We start from the raw sequence: 18,819 nt of genomic DNA, 5'->3' as shown, positions 1-18,819 counted from the left end.
TTATTTTATTCTAGCACAGAAATGCAAATAGCAACCAAAGTTCTCAGGAACACTGCTGTAAAGTAACATGGAGTGTGGCTTTTGAATTCTGTATAAGATATTGTATAGCTGTTTTTCATGTTGATGTCTGTGAACTTAAAAAGATATTTAGGTCAAATGTAATGCTTCTTCATAGTTATATAGTTTTCAAAAAGAAGGGGGATCAAAAATGGAGGAGACTTTTGGCTCAGAATAACTTCTTGGACATGAGAACACCTGTTGACTTGAAAGAGAAACTTTCTGCTTCCACATTCTCTTTCCAGGCTGGCAGAGTGGACTGTGGGGACAGATGAAGACCTAGGTGGATACCCAAGGTTGTTTGAAGGAGAACTTGGGTTACGGGAGAGAACTGGATATGTAGACCATGGTCAGGACACCTGGATTCTGCTCTAAATTCACATAATTTCAAAATGAACTCAAAGAAATCTCCATCTGTAACATTTTGTAGTGCATGAGGAAAATCGATGAGAATGCTGAAATCTTGAGGAAAACAAAAAGAAATGAATGAAAAAGTCTTGTGATCATTTTTCACAATAAAGAAAGGACTGAAAACAGAACCTTAGAAAATAGTCCTTTTTTAAAAACTAATATGGTCATTTTATTTATTTTTTACTAATATGGTCATTTAAAACCTGAAAAATAAAACATTTGATGATTTTTCCAAATCTACACATGCAACCAAAGAAGGACCAATATGTTTTATTGGTCCATATTCTAAGTTTTGGTGTTTGGTAAAGTGACTGATTGAAAAGCTAGTGGGAAAGGACACATTGCTTATTTGATTGCAGTTATTGATTGTATACTCTGAGGTTACTTTAATAATACAAAAAGGAAAAAAATCAAACGGCACATAAGCAACTAAAGCTCATGACATAAAAATTAAGATGAATAAAATATAATTAATTACGGCCAGATTAACTTGGAAATTGTGATAATTTGCTCACACGGAGGGCTGAACAACTTTTCTGTGTTTCTGAAGCAAATATATGCTATGTAGTTCAGTCTGTACTGCTCAAGCAGACATTCCAAGGGTCCTTATCTAGTGCAGGAAAGGTGGAAAAGTCCAAGGGTCATGAAAACCAGATTTCTATGAGTCCTGTGCTTGGTTGGATCCCTATTCATGAATATTCATGCTATTTATAATATGATACAATCACTGTGATACAGACCATAATGATATTAAAATCATCTTTATATTCAGGCCTTTCACCAATGTGATATAGATCTTTGAAACTACATCATGAGAGGAGTTGGGGCTGGGTGACCAAGAGAAGACTTGGCATTTACATGATGCAGCTTCATAGCATCACGAGAAGCAGGTTTTGGACCTCAATCAAGATGAAAGCCAAGAAGAGAAGGATAGAAGGCCACCAAAAAAAAAAAAAAAAAGCGCTCCCTACCATCTAAGGTGTAGGCAGCAGCCTGGGAAAGTAATGCACTGCCTGCCACTGGAGAAAAGGGTGGATAAAAGATGGATATATGCTCAACAGGGATGTTGTACAAGAGATTTCTACTTTGGGTGAGTGGCTGGATCAAATGACATCTCTTTCAACTTTTAGATATTATGGTACTACATTACTAATGTTTCTCTAAATCGCTACTATAATGATTATTTTTATGAATATGATTGATTCTGAGAAACTTATATATGTCAAAAAATTTTCCAAGTAAATACATTGTTCATTTTGATCATTTTAAAAATGGTCCTTGTCTCTAAAGCTTTGTTTTAGGCACTACCAATATCAGTACCTTGCCTTGAATTTAGTAACTATTATATTTCCTCTTTATTTTGAAAAATAAAATACCCAGAATTATTCAAGACATTCAATTATTCAATAATCAGAGAATGTAGAATCACAATGTTAACAAATTCCCCCACGATTTGGTAACAGTAATAATGGCTGACATTACTGAGTGCTTACTGTTTTCCAGATACTATTGCATATACTAATAAGACTAAGTGTTTTCTGTAATAGTCATAAAGATCTGTAAGGGGATACTATTTTATTTCCACTTTACAGAGGAAGAAACTGAAGTCCAGAAAGGTTGATGTAACTTGCTCAGATCACACATTTGTTAGTGGTAGAATCTGGATTCTAATTCAGCCAGTTTGACTCCAGAGCCTATGCTCTAAATTATGCACCCTATTGCTATGACATTATCTACACCCCATCTTAAACTGATCTGTATGAATTTCAATACATATACGTCACTTTACAGATTCCTAAGAAAGGAAGTTATGTATTGTAAGGATAGGAGCTCTTATTGATTTTCTCTTAAAAGGTTATGATGGGAACAACAGTCTTTATTTTACCTTTCCAGCATGCTTACGTTCTTGCTTATCCTTGTTGGCAAATCCAGTCATTGCTGCCATTTCAATCATTCCTGTCAGAGCAAGTACCGGAGCAATACTCAGAATCAAGAGTGTCATCTCCCATCCATATATGAAGGAAATGATAACTGAAAGTCCCATGTTAGTTACATTTTGTGTTAAGACACCAACCCTTGAACCCGTTGCCTATAATCAGACATATTTTGGAAAAAAGTCAGCTAATTTTAAATTTACAAGAATTGCTATTATAGTTTCTTGCAAAATAAGATAAGCTTTCTTTTTTAGGATTTATACATAGATTTTTATTTTGAATTTATACTTAGAGATTAAATAATAGTTATACTTTAAAAATGTCCACTACTAAGGAGTCATTATGTTTTATTTGTCTATATTATGTCTGATATTGTCCTTTGACATGTTCCTATTATTTTTGAATATGTTCTTACTTTCTGGCACAAAAAGATTTTCCAGGCCCTACACCTGAAATCTGTCATTTCTCCAAGGAGTTCCAGTTCCTGTTAGTGGAGAATGTTATTTAGGACTTACTATATGAAGAAAAAAATTTTTTTAATTAAAAAAATCAATATATGGTGCTAGTTGTACTCATTATCAGTGGAATGTTAGTAGATAGAACTGGGGAGTGTGTGTGTGTGTGTGTGTGTGTGTGTGTGTGTGTATGTGTGTGTGCATAGATGCAAGCACATATTGAAATCTATATTTATTTCTCTATTTACATTTCTTGAAATCCATGAGTTCATACCAATACCTCCAGTTCCAATCCAAAAACACAAGGTTATTTCCAGCTTTCTCCCTTCTAATATTTGTTATCCCCTTCTTCAACAGTGAGAAACCTGGCTCCCATTTTCTTTAACAGAGTTCCTTGATCAATCTCTCTGCTATCATGCAGATCGTGACCAATCTGCTATCATGACCGCTGTCTCTCCCCTGCATGCATACCCTCCTCACTCTTCTCTGGCTTGGCTTTCCCACATGAGGCTGCTGCCTCACATGGATGCCCAACTTACCATATGTGGGCTCCAAAACCAACCCTGCCCCTTCCCCTTACACTGAAAAAGGGCCGGTACTTTTTAGTCACTACACTGTAGTAGTGCTGAATGGAATGATTGAGGATATTCATTGAAGTATATACTTTGGATATGATATCTTGCGGTCCCTTTTCTGCACTTCATAACTTGGTTTCACTCAGCAAAGGTCTAAAGAGGCAATATCAAGACAGAAAAGGAGTTGGAAACATCATGGTATGAGGTAACTTAAAAGAAATTTGGAAAAAAATCTTAAATTAAGTAGAAATATCTTCATAACTGCTTTACGAGAACTGCATGTCTTATGAATTAACTTTCAGTGGGACACATGTTAAGTAATAAACTGAAATGTTAAATTCCTTTATGCTGTGATGAAAATATGAAACACCTATTTACCTAGAAACACAGCTATAATCAACCAAGATATCAATTCACATTTTCAAACATATGTTTTGCTCTGATCATGAAAACATGGCCATTGGAAAAGGTCTAAATAATGTTAAAAATTACATCCTTCCAGACATAAATACATACACACATTCAGATTAGGATTATTGTGTGTATTCAGCTTTGTATCCTGCTTTTATCTCTTTACATTATACAGCAAGCTTTTTCCTGGGTCACTAAATAGTCTTCAAAAAATATCTAGTAGATTGCTTCCAATTTTTCACTATTGAAAGCAAAGATGTAATGAACATCTTTGTGCAAAATATTTGTGCTCATCTTTTATTTCCTAATGTTAAATTCCTAGCCTGGAGTTATATGTTAAAGGGTATATACTCTTACATTCTTCATAGATATTGTCAAATTGCTTCTCTACAAGGTGATATCAATATTCACTGAAGTATCCCCCAAATTAGTATCATCATTAAAATAACAATAAAAAGCCCTCTTTCTCCACAGGGCTCTGACTTATTCCTAAAAAACTTTTGTGGTTTTAGTTTCAAGACTGCATCTGATAATGATCCACTATTTTCCCATTTTTTCACTGAACTATCAAAGAAAACCCCAAAAAAGTAAAAACAAATAACAATAACAAACACCAAACAAACCACTAAATACTGAAAACTCAGACAGGTAACCCATTTTACATGCTTTAGGGCGTTATACACTAACTCTAAGCTATGAGGCTGAAATAAAAATGTCATTTGGTACTAATGCTTGCTTACACTCTGCCTCTTGAGAGTTTAAGGATGATGCAGAGATAAATGATGCTGTATATTATGGACTGAATGGTTCTACACCCCCCACCCAAATTCATATGTTGAGGTCCTGAATCCCAGTTCCTCAGAATGTGACTGTATTTGGAGATAAGGTCTTTAAAGAGGTAATTAGATTAAAATGAGGTTTTGAGGGTGAGCCCTACTCCAATATGACTGGTGTCCTTATAAGAAAAGGAAATTTGGTTGCAGACATGCTTGCATAGAGAAAAACAATGTGAGTACACAACACGAAGAAAACTATAAGTCAAGGTGAGAGGACTCAGAATGAAACCAACCATGCCAACACCTTGATCTTGGTCTTCTAAGCTCTAGAACCATGAAGAAATAAATTCCTGTTGTTTAAGCCACTCAGTCTGTGGTACTTCGTTATGGCAGCCCTTACAAACCAATATACTGTACTTGCTCCTCTCCTCCCACCCTCACCATGAGTTTCAAAGTTATATAGGTCAGATAGCTGGATGAAGAGGCTGTGGAACTTAAGTACTTGTACTGTTGAAGGTCCCACCCCACATCAGATTAACTATGGAATGCTCCTACAGCCACATAAACATATATATTTTTTGCTGTAAAATAGAAGTATTTTTAAAAATTACAATCAAGTTTTGTTAAGAATAAGATAGTCACTGTTCTTTTAATGTAAAATTTATCTAAATATTACTAAGAAATTACTTGCCATCAATTACTTGATAGCTATGTTTTTAGGCCTTTATACATTCATTAATTTCCACTTTGTACTTTCTTATTTTGAGGTCAATGACTTTTCCTTTTTCAGATCTCAGTTTTTGGCACGATATCTATATTAACAAAAGTGGAAAACATATCCAGGGAACAGTTATTCTTTTCTGTTTGGGTATTTCCTATTAGGTGGCCATAATATAGTTCCTTTTTTCACCACCTTCCTCTGTTTTTATCCTATTTACTTTAAGATTACAGCTCTTTACAGGAAATCAAAAGAAAATGAAGTCAAAAGGTGAAAAATAGGAAAAGTAAAGACAGAAAGCATGCTGAGGATTGTAGTTTTTGAGTATAAAATTATGTGGCGTGTTGGAAAAAGAGGTAGAGGGAATTATCAGAGGCACATCAGATGAACATTTGAGAGTCACTTAAAATTAGTCTAAGGAGTATGCAAACCAACCTCATGTCTAAAAACATACAAGTGTAAACTTGCCAAATTTTTAATGGAACGGTCTTGTATTTGAGCTTTTTGTTTGGGACATAAGAACTTTCTATAAAGTGACTTGCACTTGCATAACCTTGCTTATTCAATAAGCTTGATTTATTCACTCTTGTACTAATCTGCTTCTTGAAAGTAAGATCATATACCTTTCTAAATGGCATTTTAGTTTAAGCTACCAGAAACTTACTGAAATATTCAGTCAACGCAGCCATGGACAGGCCACAAACCCTGCCTTTTGGTGATGGTAGTAGGATAAGAAGGATCTGAATATATCTTTCCTGTTCCAGGAAGAATTAACAGAAAACAACAGACATCTGGCCTTGAAAAATACTACAAGAACTAAAAGACAATTTAAAATTGCCTTAAAGACCTAGAGAAATAGTGTAGCTCTGGAAAGAATTTAGAACTGCAATCAGAGGAAATTTAATTAAACTTCTTTAGATTCTTTATCAACGTGCATGAAGATAGAATTTTTCCTTGGAAATCAAGAGCAGAAAGTCATAATTAAATAGTTCTACAGATAACAATTATTTATGGAGTATCTACTATGTCCAAATACTATGCTAAATGTGGGTCATACAACTTTGATAAGAAAGTTCCAGAGGAATGGCTGCCATAAGGAAATAAATGGAAAGATACTCAGTAAGCAATTGTAGAAATAAAATTCTATATAGCAGGATTTCTGCTTCTGGATAACATGAAGAGAGGGAATGGATTTGTCCTCCCATCTGAAACAAATAAAAAATAGACAAAATATATGAACCAATAGTTTTCAAGATACTAGACCTAAGGCAACCAAGGGTGAAATGGGAAACAAACGAGGTGAGCCCTATGTTTGCCACGGTTTACCCCTTAAAAGAGCTTCCAGGCTTCAGGATAGGAAAGGTAAACTGAGATAGAGCCTAACAGAGTCCATAAGTGGCGTAGACAAGGCTGAGTCTGGAGAGGCCAAGGAAGCTAGAGTTTGCAGCACAGAACACTGAAGAAGAGAGAGGTATACAAAAAGAGAAATCTGGATATCTGCAGAGGGTCCTCCTTGAGTATTCAACTGAACAATGCATGTGTGAGGGCTAGTCATACCAGTCATACCAAGACCATATGCTTGGTCATACCAGCCTGACTGAATAACCTCATGATTCACTGGTCATAGGGTAGAGTATATTGAAGGGTCTTGCCTCAGTTGTTGGCTCCAGTCCTGCTTAATAAATCTTAAAATCGAGACCCCCCGCAAGATCAAACTGTTCCCAAGTAACTTAACTGCATCCCAGAACAAAACAAGAATATTTCTAGAAATACAAAAATATTCAGCACCCCAAAATGCTAAATTCACAATGTGTGGCATCTACACAAAAATTACTAGGTATGACAAAACGCACCAAAAACGACCCATAATGAGCATAAAAATCAATCAGTTGAAACTCACCCAGACAGACAATGACATTAAAAGTTATTATCATTGTATAACATACATTCAAAAAGTTAAGAGATAATGAAAATAAATGAAAACGACCCACATAAAAATTCTACAAATTCAAATGTCAGTATCCATAAAAAAAGTTTTATTGTAACACAGCCATGCCTCTTTGTTTACCTATTGACTATAGCTGTCTTAGGACTATAATGATGGAGTTGAGGGGTTGCTAGAGAAACCATATGTGCCGCTCTCCTTGCTTTGTACTGCTGCTCACTGTGATGACATTGTATATAATTTGGCAGCATGTTGAGTGCCCTGTGTGTTGCTGTACTGTGATATTTCATCCTAGTTTTAAAAATTACCATTGTATGCCCATTATCTAAAGACAAGAAAGGAAGAGAAAAGTGGACTTTGGATGTCCTGCTTTTAAGGAAGGCACAATGGACTGTGGATCACTTTGTGTTCTAATTAGATGTCACAGTGCTGTGTTTATTATGCCATGAGACTATACAGTCTTAAAAATATACAAAACAGGTCGACATTAGCAGACTAAGCACGCATCACAAAATTCCTATTTCACAGGAAAGTAACATTTATAAAAATTAGAAATGGGAAACAAATGGAATGGAAATAACACAGAATGGAATAACAGCAGAATTTCTTCATAAAACTAAAAAGTGAAAACAAGGCTGAATCTAAAGTAAGTTTCTGAGTGGCTCATTTATTAGCTAAGCAAAGAAAGTCACTCACAGATAGTGAGTTAATTAAATCATGTTTGACTGCAACAGTGGAAGAAATCTGTTCAGAAAGCATAAACTAATATCAGATGACTAGCGTTTTGATGAGAAGAACTGCTCAAAAAGTTGAGAAAAACGACAGCAATATCAATTATCAACTGAAAACCAACATAGGTCATTTTGAGTAGTTTTCCCTGGCTCTTGATGGGTTGACATATGTTACTGATACTGCTCAACTGTTGGCTTTTTTGAGGAGTAGATACTGAGTTTGAAGTGACTTTAAAATTAGCTGCTGTGAATAGTCTGTGTGGAACAACTGAAGGTGAGAATATTTTCAAAGAAGTTGAGAGATAAACTAGATGAGTATAACCTGAAGTGTAATCTGCTAAGATGTATTATAACTGATGGTGGCAAAAATATTTGTAGAGCAGAAAAAACAAAAAGGTTTAGTTGGACAAATTACAAAGTTTGTGAAAATGTAAGGTGTTTAAGGCCTATTGTTATTCACCCTATTATTCATTAGCAAGTATGTTGTGGAAAATAAATGAATTTATCACACATTATTGGACCCGTGGCGAAGTTCATTTGCTCCTGTAGACCTTACTATCTTTATTTCTTTTTTTGTCAAAAGTGGAAGCTGAATTTCTTGACTTGTCTTCCCAGACAACAGTTTGAGGGCTTAGCAGTGGTAAAGTTTCACTGCAAAGTTTTGAGTTCAGGGCTGAGATTGAAATTTTTTTTTTTATAGGAAGGACCACCTTTAACCACTATGGTTTTGGATATTAGCTTTTGCTGTAGACTTGATAATGTCTCAATTAATTCAACCTAAAATTGTAATGCAAAACAGCAATTATATGCCAACCTTATACTGTGGTAAAGTGATTTCAAAGACTACTCACATTGTTTGAATTATAAGTAATGTTAAGCTGTTTTATACACTTTCCATGTCAAAAAGTTAAACCAAAAGGTGAGGTCACCATTGTCCATGTAATGATACCCTAGCTCTACCTAATCAATTCACTGGGCTCTAGGAATTAATAAAGGAAATTTTTATTTCTTGGGGCAATGTAACTGTAGTTCTGATGAGAATTCTCGGAACTAACATTGTGTCTGTCGGTATATCAAGTGTACACTGTGGCATCAGTCACACACTTTCATGTGGACAAAAGTGAGGTAAGACTTCTGGTTGATGAAAAGGGGTTGCTAAAATATACAGAAATAATACTTTGTAACTTTGTGAAATTCAGTCTCCCAAAGAATTTAAAATGGCTTTATACCTTTAATAAAACTACATACTACACAGAAAATAGTCTGTTGACAGATGTACTGGCAGTAAGCCATTGCCTTGGGCTGAAATAATACCAGTTAAATTGGTTGTATTCAATCAACTATTTCAGGAATCATTTTGTCCTATAACCTTATTTCACTAACATGTTTTTCTCATGACTCTCAAAGTATCAAAACATCTAAAAATAGCCAGGAGTTTATATTTTTGGTAATTAGTAACAGAATAAATTTTACTGTTATAAACAGAATAAACAGAACAGATAACAGATAAATAAATTTTACTGTTATAAACAGAATAAACAGAACAGATAACAGATAAATAACAGAAATTTTATTGTGTTATAAACAGAATAAAATTTACTGTTATTAAAGGGTTAGTTTATAAACATTCATCCTAATACATTTGATAAAATAACATGTAACTGAAATTACATGATGAAGAAACTGAGATGGAAATATCTTAAGTTGATATGATAGGATATATGACCCCAAATTATTGTTTACTGATTCATCTCTAGTGTGGTGTGTCTTTGTGATAAAAGAAATAGTGGACAAATAGGATTAGTAAATAATCTTCCTTCGATAGAAAGAGAATCCATTCAAGTTAGATATGAATCTACCTATATATGGCAAAGCAAGGGTTTATGTGAATTATATGCCAGTAGACACAGTCTTATTCTTGGAATCCTTCTTTGGTTGCTATGCTTTCCAAATTCTTCAACTTTAAATGTGCCATCAGTATTCCACCCATCTAGTGTTTAGCTACTACTTCTTATTTAATGAAAATGATTTGACTTGCCCAGAAGTTATCATGAGACCAACATTTACTAACTGAAACAGGAAATTTTCAAATGATTCAAATAGTATTAGTCAAAGGCTTATAAGGAATCACACTGACAAATATTCCCATTAATTTTTCTTGATGAGAGACAACATTATGTATTAGAAACAACTAATGGGTATTTGGAGGGTAATGTTCGTCTTTAGCACTAATTTGTTCTTTTCATTTAAGTAAATACTGAAAGAGATGTCTCACGTATCCAGTATAGCTTATAGTAAGAATACTTATTTCACTGGATTCTTAAAAGATCTGAATGATGATAGGTAGTAAGAGAAAAACGGGCACACAGCAAAGGAAAAAAAACCAAGTTTTGTAGAATGGGGATTCAAAGGGAATTATAGGGATTGATACTTCTGCCAAAAGTAGTGAACCATTGAATTTCTAAACACAGATGTTGTTATTTGTCTGATTCTATTGTGCTATGGAAGATTAATGCTATGCTCATTAGTTAACTATTAAGTGAAATTTTATCCATCATTTTCTTCCCACTTATACAAGTACAATCCAGCTCCTCAGCCTTACTTTAAAATTTAAATACTATCTAGTGAAATTTAGAGTCTTGTTTTCAAAATTATCAAAAAAAGTTTTAGGAAGAGATGAAGATGATGCCCCCTTTCCTCTTGAGCTCTTTCTACATCATAAAATTAGTTTTCCAAACCAATACAGAAGCATGTGAATATTCATAATTGTAACCAACTTGTTTTATTCTCTAGTAATATAAATCTATCCTTATATGTATATATTGAACAAAGAAGTCTTGCAAAAGTTACAAAAATTAGAATAGTGGCCATGTCCTGTGGAAATAGCTTCCAAAAGAAAATACAATTTTGAAGAGCTGTTTCAGTTGCCAATTTGTTGCTCTGGTAGCAATGCTGTAATCAACATTTCAGTATTTCTAACCAACAAAAAAATACTTTTAAGATTTTTCTGTCATTCAGAGGTGCATCATTGACTTTCCTTTTCTCCCACATGAATGATAAGGAAAAAGGAAAGTCTATAATTCTTGTAGAGTTCTTATTTTAACAGAGATCAAAAACTTTACCTCACTTAAAAGTGGGAAATCTTGTTTTGCATTCCTTTTCTCAATTATAGTAGAAATCCTGCTTGTAATATACAGGTTAATTTTATTAAAATAATTGGAAGAAAACTAATAAATTACCCTTCATCTCTTCCACACTACTCTACTCCCCATAAATATTTAAGTGTCACTTTGACGTACATTATGCTCGTCATTCTGTCATTGATTTTGAATATGGTTCATAAACATGAATTTTATTTATATGTATTGTGACCAGTCATGATCACACATATCTCTTTAACTTGATCTGTATAACAACTAGCACAGAACCATTTCCAGATGCATATGAATTTAACATGTTACATATTATGCTAAATAAGATTTTATTTTCTGGGGGGAAGGAACAACTAAACTTCATTCTTTTATTAAAACTTCTAAGTTATGTGTGTGTGTTTTCATTTTGTTACTTTTTCTTATCTTACTATTTAATTCTGAGCTCTTTTCTCTAACTCATTCTTGGTATCTTCTTTAGTCCTCTGGTTATCCTATTACATGTCCTAAATCTCCTTTATTTTTGGTTAAAAATGTCCAGAACAGAAAGGCTTCTTTATATCTTTCACTGCGAGCTCCCTGTTAGCCCTGAGACAAATCTGGTCTCCTTAATGATGTGGGTCATCTCAGCATAGCTCACATATATGCACAAACACATGTGTGTACACGCATGCATGCATACCATATACATACACCATTTAAAAATAAAAGCAGGGACTTTCCTGGTGGCACAGTGGTTAAGAATCTGCCGGCCAATTCAGGGGACATGGGTTCGAACCCTGATCCGGGAAGATCCCACATGCTGTGGAGCAACTAAGCCCCTGGGCCACGACTACTGAGCCTGCACTCTGGAGCCCGCCCCCCACAGCTACTGAAGCCCGCGAGCCTAAAGCCCATGCTCCGCAATAAGAGAAGGCACCGAAATTAGAAGCCCACGCACCCCAATGAAGAGTAGCCCCCGCTCTCCACAACCAGAGAAAGCCCGCGCACAGCAACGAAGACCCAACGCAGCCAAAAATAAATAAATAAATAAATTACAGATAAAAGCAATATACATACTCCTTGAATTTGTGCTGTATCTATGGCTAATATTGTTGTCAAGGCTCCTGTGCTGTTTTCCTTATCATCAAACCAGGAGATATCCTAGAGAAAAAAGGGAATTAACATATGGTCATCAAAAAGATCCTTTTCTGACTTGCGATTTTGCTACATTAACTTAGAAGCCATTTGCCTGCCTCCTTACTCACAGGCGCTTAATTCTTGTAAAAACTATGGATCAAATAACTTTTGTTTCTTACTTCACAAAGATCTATATTTAGATACAAACTGAAGAACTTAAGCCCAACAGCTTGGACTCATTACCATGCTGCAATATTATATAATAATCAATGTTTAAAATGGTCATTTTGAACCACAAAATAATTTGTAATTTTACTCCACAATTTGTGGAGAGCAGATTTTACCTAAAAAGTAAAGTAATGCACAACACAGTTTAGAAATATTTCCAAACCTTTCTGTCTAAACATATAAATGATAAAAAATAAGTCTGTCTCCTTCTCTACAGGACCCAGATAGGTGAGATTTTCCCTGACACTTCATATTGCCCCTTAGATCTTATAAGTACTGGGCCTTGTGGGAAGCTAAAGATGCAGAAAGGCTGCTGTAAAAACCCTGCAGCCAAAAAGCATGCAATTTGAAGGAGACAGGTCAAAAATACAAGCAATAGGGCTTCCCTGGTGGCGCAGTGGTTGTGAGTCCGCCTGCCGATGCAGGGGACACGGGTTTGTGCCCCGGTCCGGGAGGATCCCACATGCCGCGGAGTGGCTGGGCCCGTGAGCCATGGCCGCCGAGCCTGCGCGTCCGGAGCCTGTGCTCTGCAATGGGGGAGGCCACGACAGTGAGAGGCCTGCATACCACAAAAAAAAAAAAAAAAAAAAAAAAAAAATACAAGCAATAAAAGCCTAACGTTATAACCAATTTCATTTTCAACAGCAAATAGAGATAGCACTTCTTAGCACCTCTCAACTTGAGGAATGCTGATTTCCTTTTATTAGTTATTGACTGTTTCCTCCCATGCACTCAAACCAGTTATATCTCTTGTGGATTAAACTACATGCAGACTGTCTCCAAAAAAATGACTGATTTTTAGTGAGTGAAGAGCAAAAGAACTGTTGGCTTACTACAACCCAGCCAGGGCCCTGATGCCCAGGTTACACATTTTTGCCAACTAAGGAAACAAAAGCAAGAGAGATAGAAGGCTGTGCATTAATCATGCTGTTGTGTGAGAAGAAAGCCCCCGTGGAGGAATACGGCAGCGGCCAGGGGGATTACAACCCTGGCATGACATCACTACTCTTTAAACCCCTGGATTGGGAAGGTGTCCCAAAGAGTTTAGGGTCCTAGACACCCAAAGGGCATCTTATAGAGATCATGATACGCACTACACAGTAGCCACTTTGAGAATACAACCCGAGTCAAGAGCCTAACATACCATGAACACACATCAGCAATGACAGTAACTACAGCACTCTTGATCTAGAAGACATTACCTGTTTTTTTATTGTATACTAAAATATATATATATATTTTTTACATTGCATAATTCTTTCTATATTTCAACATGACATGGAATACACAAAGAATTTCTAGAAACAATATAAAGTAAAAATATAGAAAAAGAATTTATCACTTACTATTACATTCCTGATTCTATAGTATAGTAATTGCTATAATACGCAAGGCAAAGGATACATATATGACTAGTCTTAGTCTTTCTCTGATGTTCAGTCAGCAAGATATCCAAAACTGCTTTTCAACAAGTCAGCAATTATGCACTCTAGAGATTGTTTTCCATCATAGGCATTATATGCTAAAACACTTAGCAGAGTTTCTGGAGCACAGCTGGTATTGAGTAAAAATTAGCTTGCTTCTTCTCTTCCTGATGGTAAAATGATTATAAGCTAGGCTAGCAGGTTTTCTGATACTAGTAAATCCATTTTTTTCCTGCCAATAATTCTATTAGAAATAAAAAATTACAGTAGCACTATCATAAGTGCGTGGTATGTCTTTTCTCATTTAATCATCACAACTCTATGAGACGGATACTGACTATCCATATTTTATATATGAGGAAACAAAGGTACTGAGAGATTAAGTAACTTGCCCAAGGCCACATAGCTGGAAAGAACTGAGGCCAGGATTTAAACCTAGGCAATCAGATGCCAGAGTTTTTAATCAACTATCCTGTTCTGCCTCCCATCTAACTGAAACGTTACAGCTGAGTTTCCTGACATGTTTTTCCTGCTTCAGGATTTGTTACCTCAAATCCTTTTGGAAGTAGCTTTTTGAGATTCCTTAGTGATCTCCACTAATGCCATCATCTTATGATTTAGTGACCCTCCACAGAAGCCCTAGCCAATCCAATTTAGAGAGAAATAGGCAAAAAAAACCTTCATATCTTTTAAAAAACCTAATAGATTTATAGGTCAATATTTATCATTAAGAAATATAAATTTAGCTTTAAACACAATAAGCAATGGATTATTTATAACCACTGAAGTCAGCGACAATTAGAACATTCTTTTCAACTGGAGGGATCTCAAGTCATCAAATAAAATAGAGATTTTATACCTACAAAAAGACCACACCTGATTCCATAAATACCTCTATTTCAACTGAGGTTTCAAAATGGTTATAAAAAGCACTGCAAGTTTCAGCATGATTTCTAAGACTTAAAATATCTTATCTTAGGGGAAAAAAAAACAAACAGGTAATAGGAGTTAGGGCAAAACTGTACATTAGGAACTTCCCTTACTACAGAGAAAAGTGAAATTCGTTAAGACATTTATTGAGAAAAGGCCAAATACATTACTCTTTTCTTTCAATTTAAGAAAGCAAATAAGCAAAAAGAGTGCTAAAGAATGAAGAGGTAAAACAAATGGTAAGCTGAAAGGGGCTCAGGTGAATTTATGGGAGAATTTAATAACATCTGCTGAATAGCACAGAGTTTCTGACTGTTTGTCTTTCTATGTGTTTTGAAGAAGAGTTTATGGTTTACAGATTGCTGTATTCTTATGGGCAGAAGCTACTTAATCCAAGAATGTTACTGTCCTACTGTTCACGTGGCTAATGCTAGGCAAAGGAGTAAGATCCAGTATCAGCCATCAGGATATTTGATTAACAACATTCACTGGTTTAACTGGCTTGTGGTCTTGGGACTCCTCCACCAAAAGCATCCTGTAATCCTCTAGAAAGAAAGTTCAAAGTAATGATCGGAAAAGTTAAAGTTTATACTCTTTAAGACATTCAGGAAACATTTTCAAAAGTTCCTGAAAATTGAAAATAAATGTCCTTGAATGTATAAAAACGTAAATACACAAAAACCAAAAATGACCAAAACTGTCGTGTGAAACATAGTATTAGTTAATTAAAATCCCACCTAATTTCATCAGATTTGAGGTAGACATAAATTGTTCATAAAAAAAACCCCAAAAGTACAAGCTTAATGTGAGCGAGACAAGATGTGCAGTCATTAAATCATTTTATGACCCTTCAAGTAGATTTTTGTTTTTCTGGATTAAGGAGTGTCTGCAGTTGTCTCTGACAGGACCTTTTTGAGAGAAGTTAGGCACCAACTGCTTCAGAGCATTAAGTTGCTATGGGAAACGTCCCACTCGCTTCATTTTATATCTTGTTGTCCTCTAAGAGCACATAAAGGTGGAGGAGTTTTGTTACTCAGCAGTCCTTTGAGCACTACTGGTAAAAGTCACAAGATGTAAAAACTGGTTTTGACAACTCGGCTGGAGTGACAGTAACTCTACTTTTGAAAAGAAATGACCCTGGCAGGAAGCTATTTGCCCCTACACGGTGAGCTCTGGTGACAGAAAGCGTGGCAAAGGGCTTCAAATGATTACTGGCTTTCAGGGTAACCCAATATACCTTGGCCTTCTGAAAGAATTTTAGAGGTGCCAGTCTGAGACATTCCTGTCATTTGCCCCCAAGACTCACTTTTCAAGATTACTATTTGATACACCTAGTTTTAGTTATTTCACAGGTGTGAATGATCAGCTGTGGCAAGCCAACCTGCCAGCTAGACTGATGTTATCTGAATTCAGAGAATGGCTGCCTTCAGAAGTCAGCAATGAAAAAACTTAAACTGTGCAGATGGATGAGAACTATAGAAATTAACTCCTTTTTAAACATGTTTCCCAAGATACTGTAGTTCTTAACACTCCTTTTCAGTTTTAATTTAGCCTCCATTCTGATTCTAGAACAACTACATTATACATTAAAAGAGATTTGTCAAGATAAATGCAAGGAACAGGGAGTGGACTCTAAACCTTGTTTTCTATAAACTGCATTTTTGAACATAACAATTTTGGACTTGCTTCTGTTAGAAAATACAGTACAATAATTCTAATACAGTTGCTGCTTGGTACACAAAAAAGGATGCTTTTAAATGATCAAAGGAAAGCTTATGTCAAGAAATTGATGTGAAGAAAAACTAAAAGCTAGAATATTTTAAAACACATTTAAAATAAAATAAGAAAAAAGCCCAACTAAACACTGACCTGATATAACATGGCTTTAAATGCCAAGTATCTTAATCTCATGGTTAAAATTTCCCCTGCTCTGCCATAAAATAATCCCTGGAAAAGAAACAAACAAACAAAAATCTACATTTATTTTTAACTGTCTTATTTATTTCTTTGGAACATTTAGTTACTATATTTACATATTTGTATTTTATTTAGTTATTATATTTAGTTACTATTTTTAACTCAAATAGGATGACATAAAACAGTAATCACGTACATATTTGTTTAATTCATTAAAAGTTTACCTGAATGAAATAACTGACAAAGCAAATAATACCCCAAATTACAAATATCATGGAATATATTTCTGCATCATGCTTTAATGTGGTTTTATCATCATTTTCAAACATCTGAAAAAGAATAGATTTTTTTAATCAGGTGATTGGAGGAGAATATATTATAAAAGAAGGAGAAAAAACTAAAATGTCTATTCATCAGGATTTTAAAAATGAATTTCAGCACAGTGATTTCCACACATTTCTGGGGAAAAAAATGCACCATTATTCTATCCTTTACATTCATTACATAAAAAAAAATTCACTACTTCAATAAAAAAAAATAATTCACTCTTAATTCTCTCACTTAAGCTATGTAAATACAGGATCAGACAAATGAGTCCTCTATCTGCTATTAATATCACCACATATTTTCAAAGAAACTATTGAAATTAGTTTTCTGATTGAGTTATTATTTCTAATAACTTCTCATAACTCAGGTTTCTTGATATTCGTCTATTCAGAGTACTACCTGCAATATGAGACCTTTATAAATTTCTCCAGAAATTGTTCCTAAAATTAGTAGTTATACATATACTGGCATCTATGTTGACACAGTGTAGCAACAGTCCAGGAGACTGAAGACTTAAGGTGGCTCTAATAAGATCCATGAATTCATCAGCTCTCCTGGGTTCCCCAGCACAATCCCAAACTCTCATTATTTCCTCTCTCTGAGCTGGCTGGTAATAAAAAATGGCCATTGTTCAGACCAGTTGAAAGAAAGAGTGGTCGTATTTGTCTCTTTTATTACTTCAGTGCTTTGGAATGCTGATACAGCACTGGAGTCAGAATTAGAAAACAAAGCAATTTCTTTACTGATTGCCCAGTCAACAAGGTCCAGCCAAACACTTCACAATAGAGGCTGGCTTATCCCCTGAGAACATTAGTTAACCTTTCTATCATGGATCCCACACTAGGGGTGACCTACTACACGTCCCAATTTTCCCCTTGCTGGGTCAAAGTATACCAAGTCTGTTCTCTCAGGTTACACATTGTTTAAAATTGTTAAAAATATTAGCAAATAAATTTTACTTACAGTTACAATTTTTGCAAAGATGATGGAAAATACTGGATGAACAGTTCCATTTAGAACAGAAGCCAATATCCCCAGAACCACAGAAGGCCATTCAGACTTGTTTAATTTAAAAATTTTTTAAAGAGAAACTTCAGGAAGACTTGTCTATAAATAAAATACCTTGGTTATAACCCCAGTTTGAGAGCATAATGGAACCTAGAGAAGTTAGCCAATCTTGAATAAATCTATAATGTAAAATGTCAAATATAATAGGTAACAGAGTAGAAAGTAGAATTCTTCTTAGAAAAATTTTACTGCCCATATTACTGATAAAGATCTCAAAACAAAATAAATTTTACACAAAAGTGACTATTTGTGCAGCTTATCACCTTTTGGCATTTCACTCAGCCACTATCATTAAAAAAGTACAAATTAACCCACATGTTCTGAGAGCTAAGATTCACAAAAGAAATGACAGGCATATTTTCCTTTACACCTGTTAAACTGGATTGCACATCATGCTCTAGCATAGGACAAAATCTAGATAGGAACTAAGCAGAGACAAAGATAAAAGTTTTTCTAGCATTTTAAGCTTGAAAATTTTGTAGCTTTGTGACTTATTTATGGAAATATTTTTCTAATATCTTGGTTAAAAGCTTGTTTTGGGGTTCCTATTTATAAGTTAAGCGTTGCAATATCTGAACATATTATTTACAATCACCAAGCCTCAGTTTCCTTATATTTTTGAGGAAGGTATCAGTTCCTATCTT

At 34.9% G+C, this 18,819-nt stretch overlaps 1 protein-coding gene across 1 annotated transcript in view; it reads right to left on the bottom strand.

Moving 5' to 3' along the window:
- The window catches only part of ABCB5 (ATP binding cassette subfamily B member 5), a 138,311-nt gene that overhangs the window by 25,074 nt on the left and 94,418 nt on the right, over positions 1-18,819 (bottom strand). The window contains 5 exon segments of the mRNA XM_060156150.1: positions 2,354-2,557; positions 12,222-12,305; positions 16,733-16,810; positions 17,005-17,109; positions 18,071-18,214. Coding sequence (XP_060012133.1) covers positions 2,354-2,557; positions 12,222-12,305; positions 16,733-16,810; positions 17,005-17,109; positions 18,071-18,214 — 615 coding nt within the window.

Source organism: Lagenorhynchus albirostris, chromosome 8 (assembly GCF_949774975.1).
Source record: "Lagenorhynchus albirostris chromosome 8, mLagAlb1.1, whole genome shotgun sequence".
Classification (NCBI taxonomy): domain Eukaryota; kingdom Metazoa; phylum Chordata; class Mammalia; order Artiodactyla; family Delphinidae; genus Lagenorhynchus; species Lagenorhynchus albirostris.
Note: the sequence above shows the minus strand (reverse complement) of the source record. Positions and strands in the feature narration are given on the sequence as shown.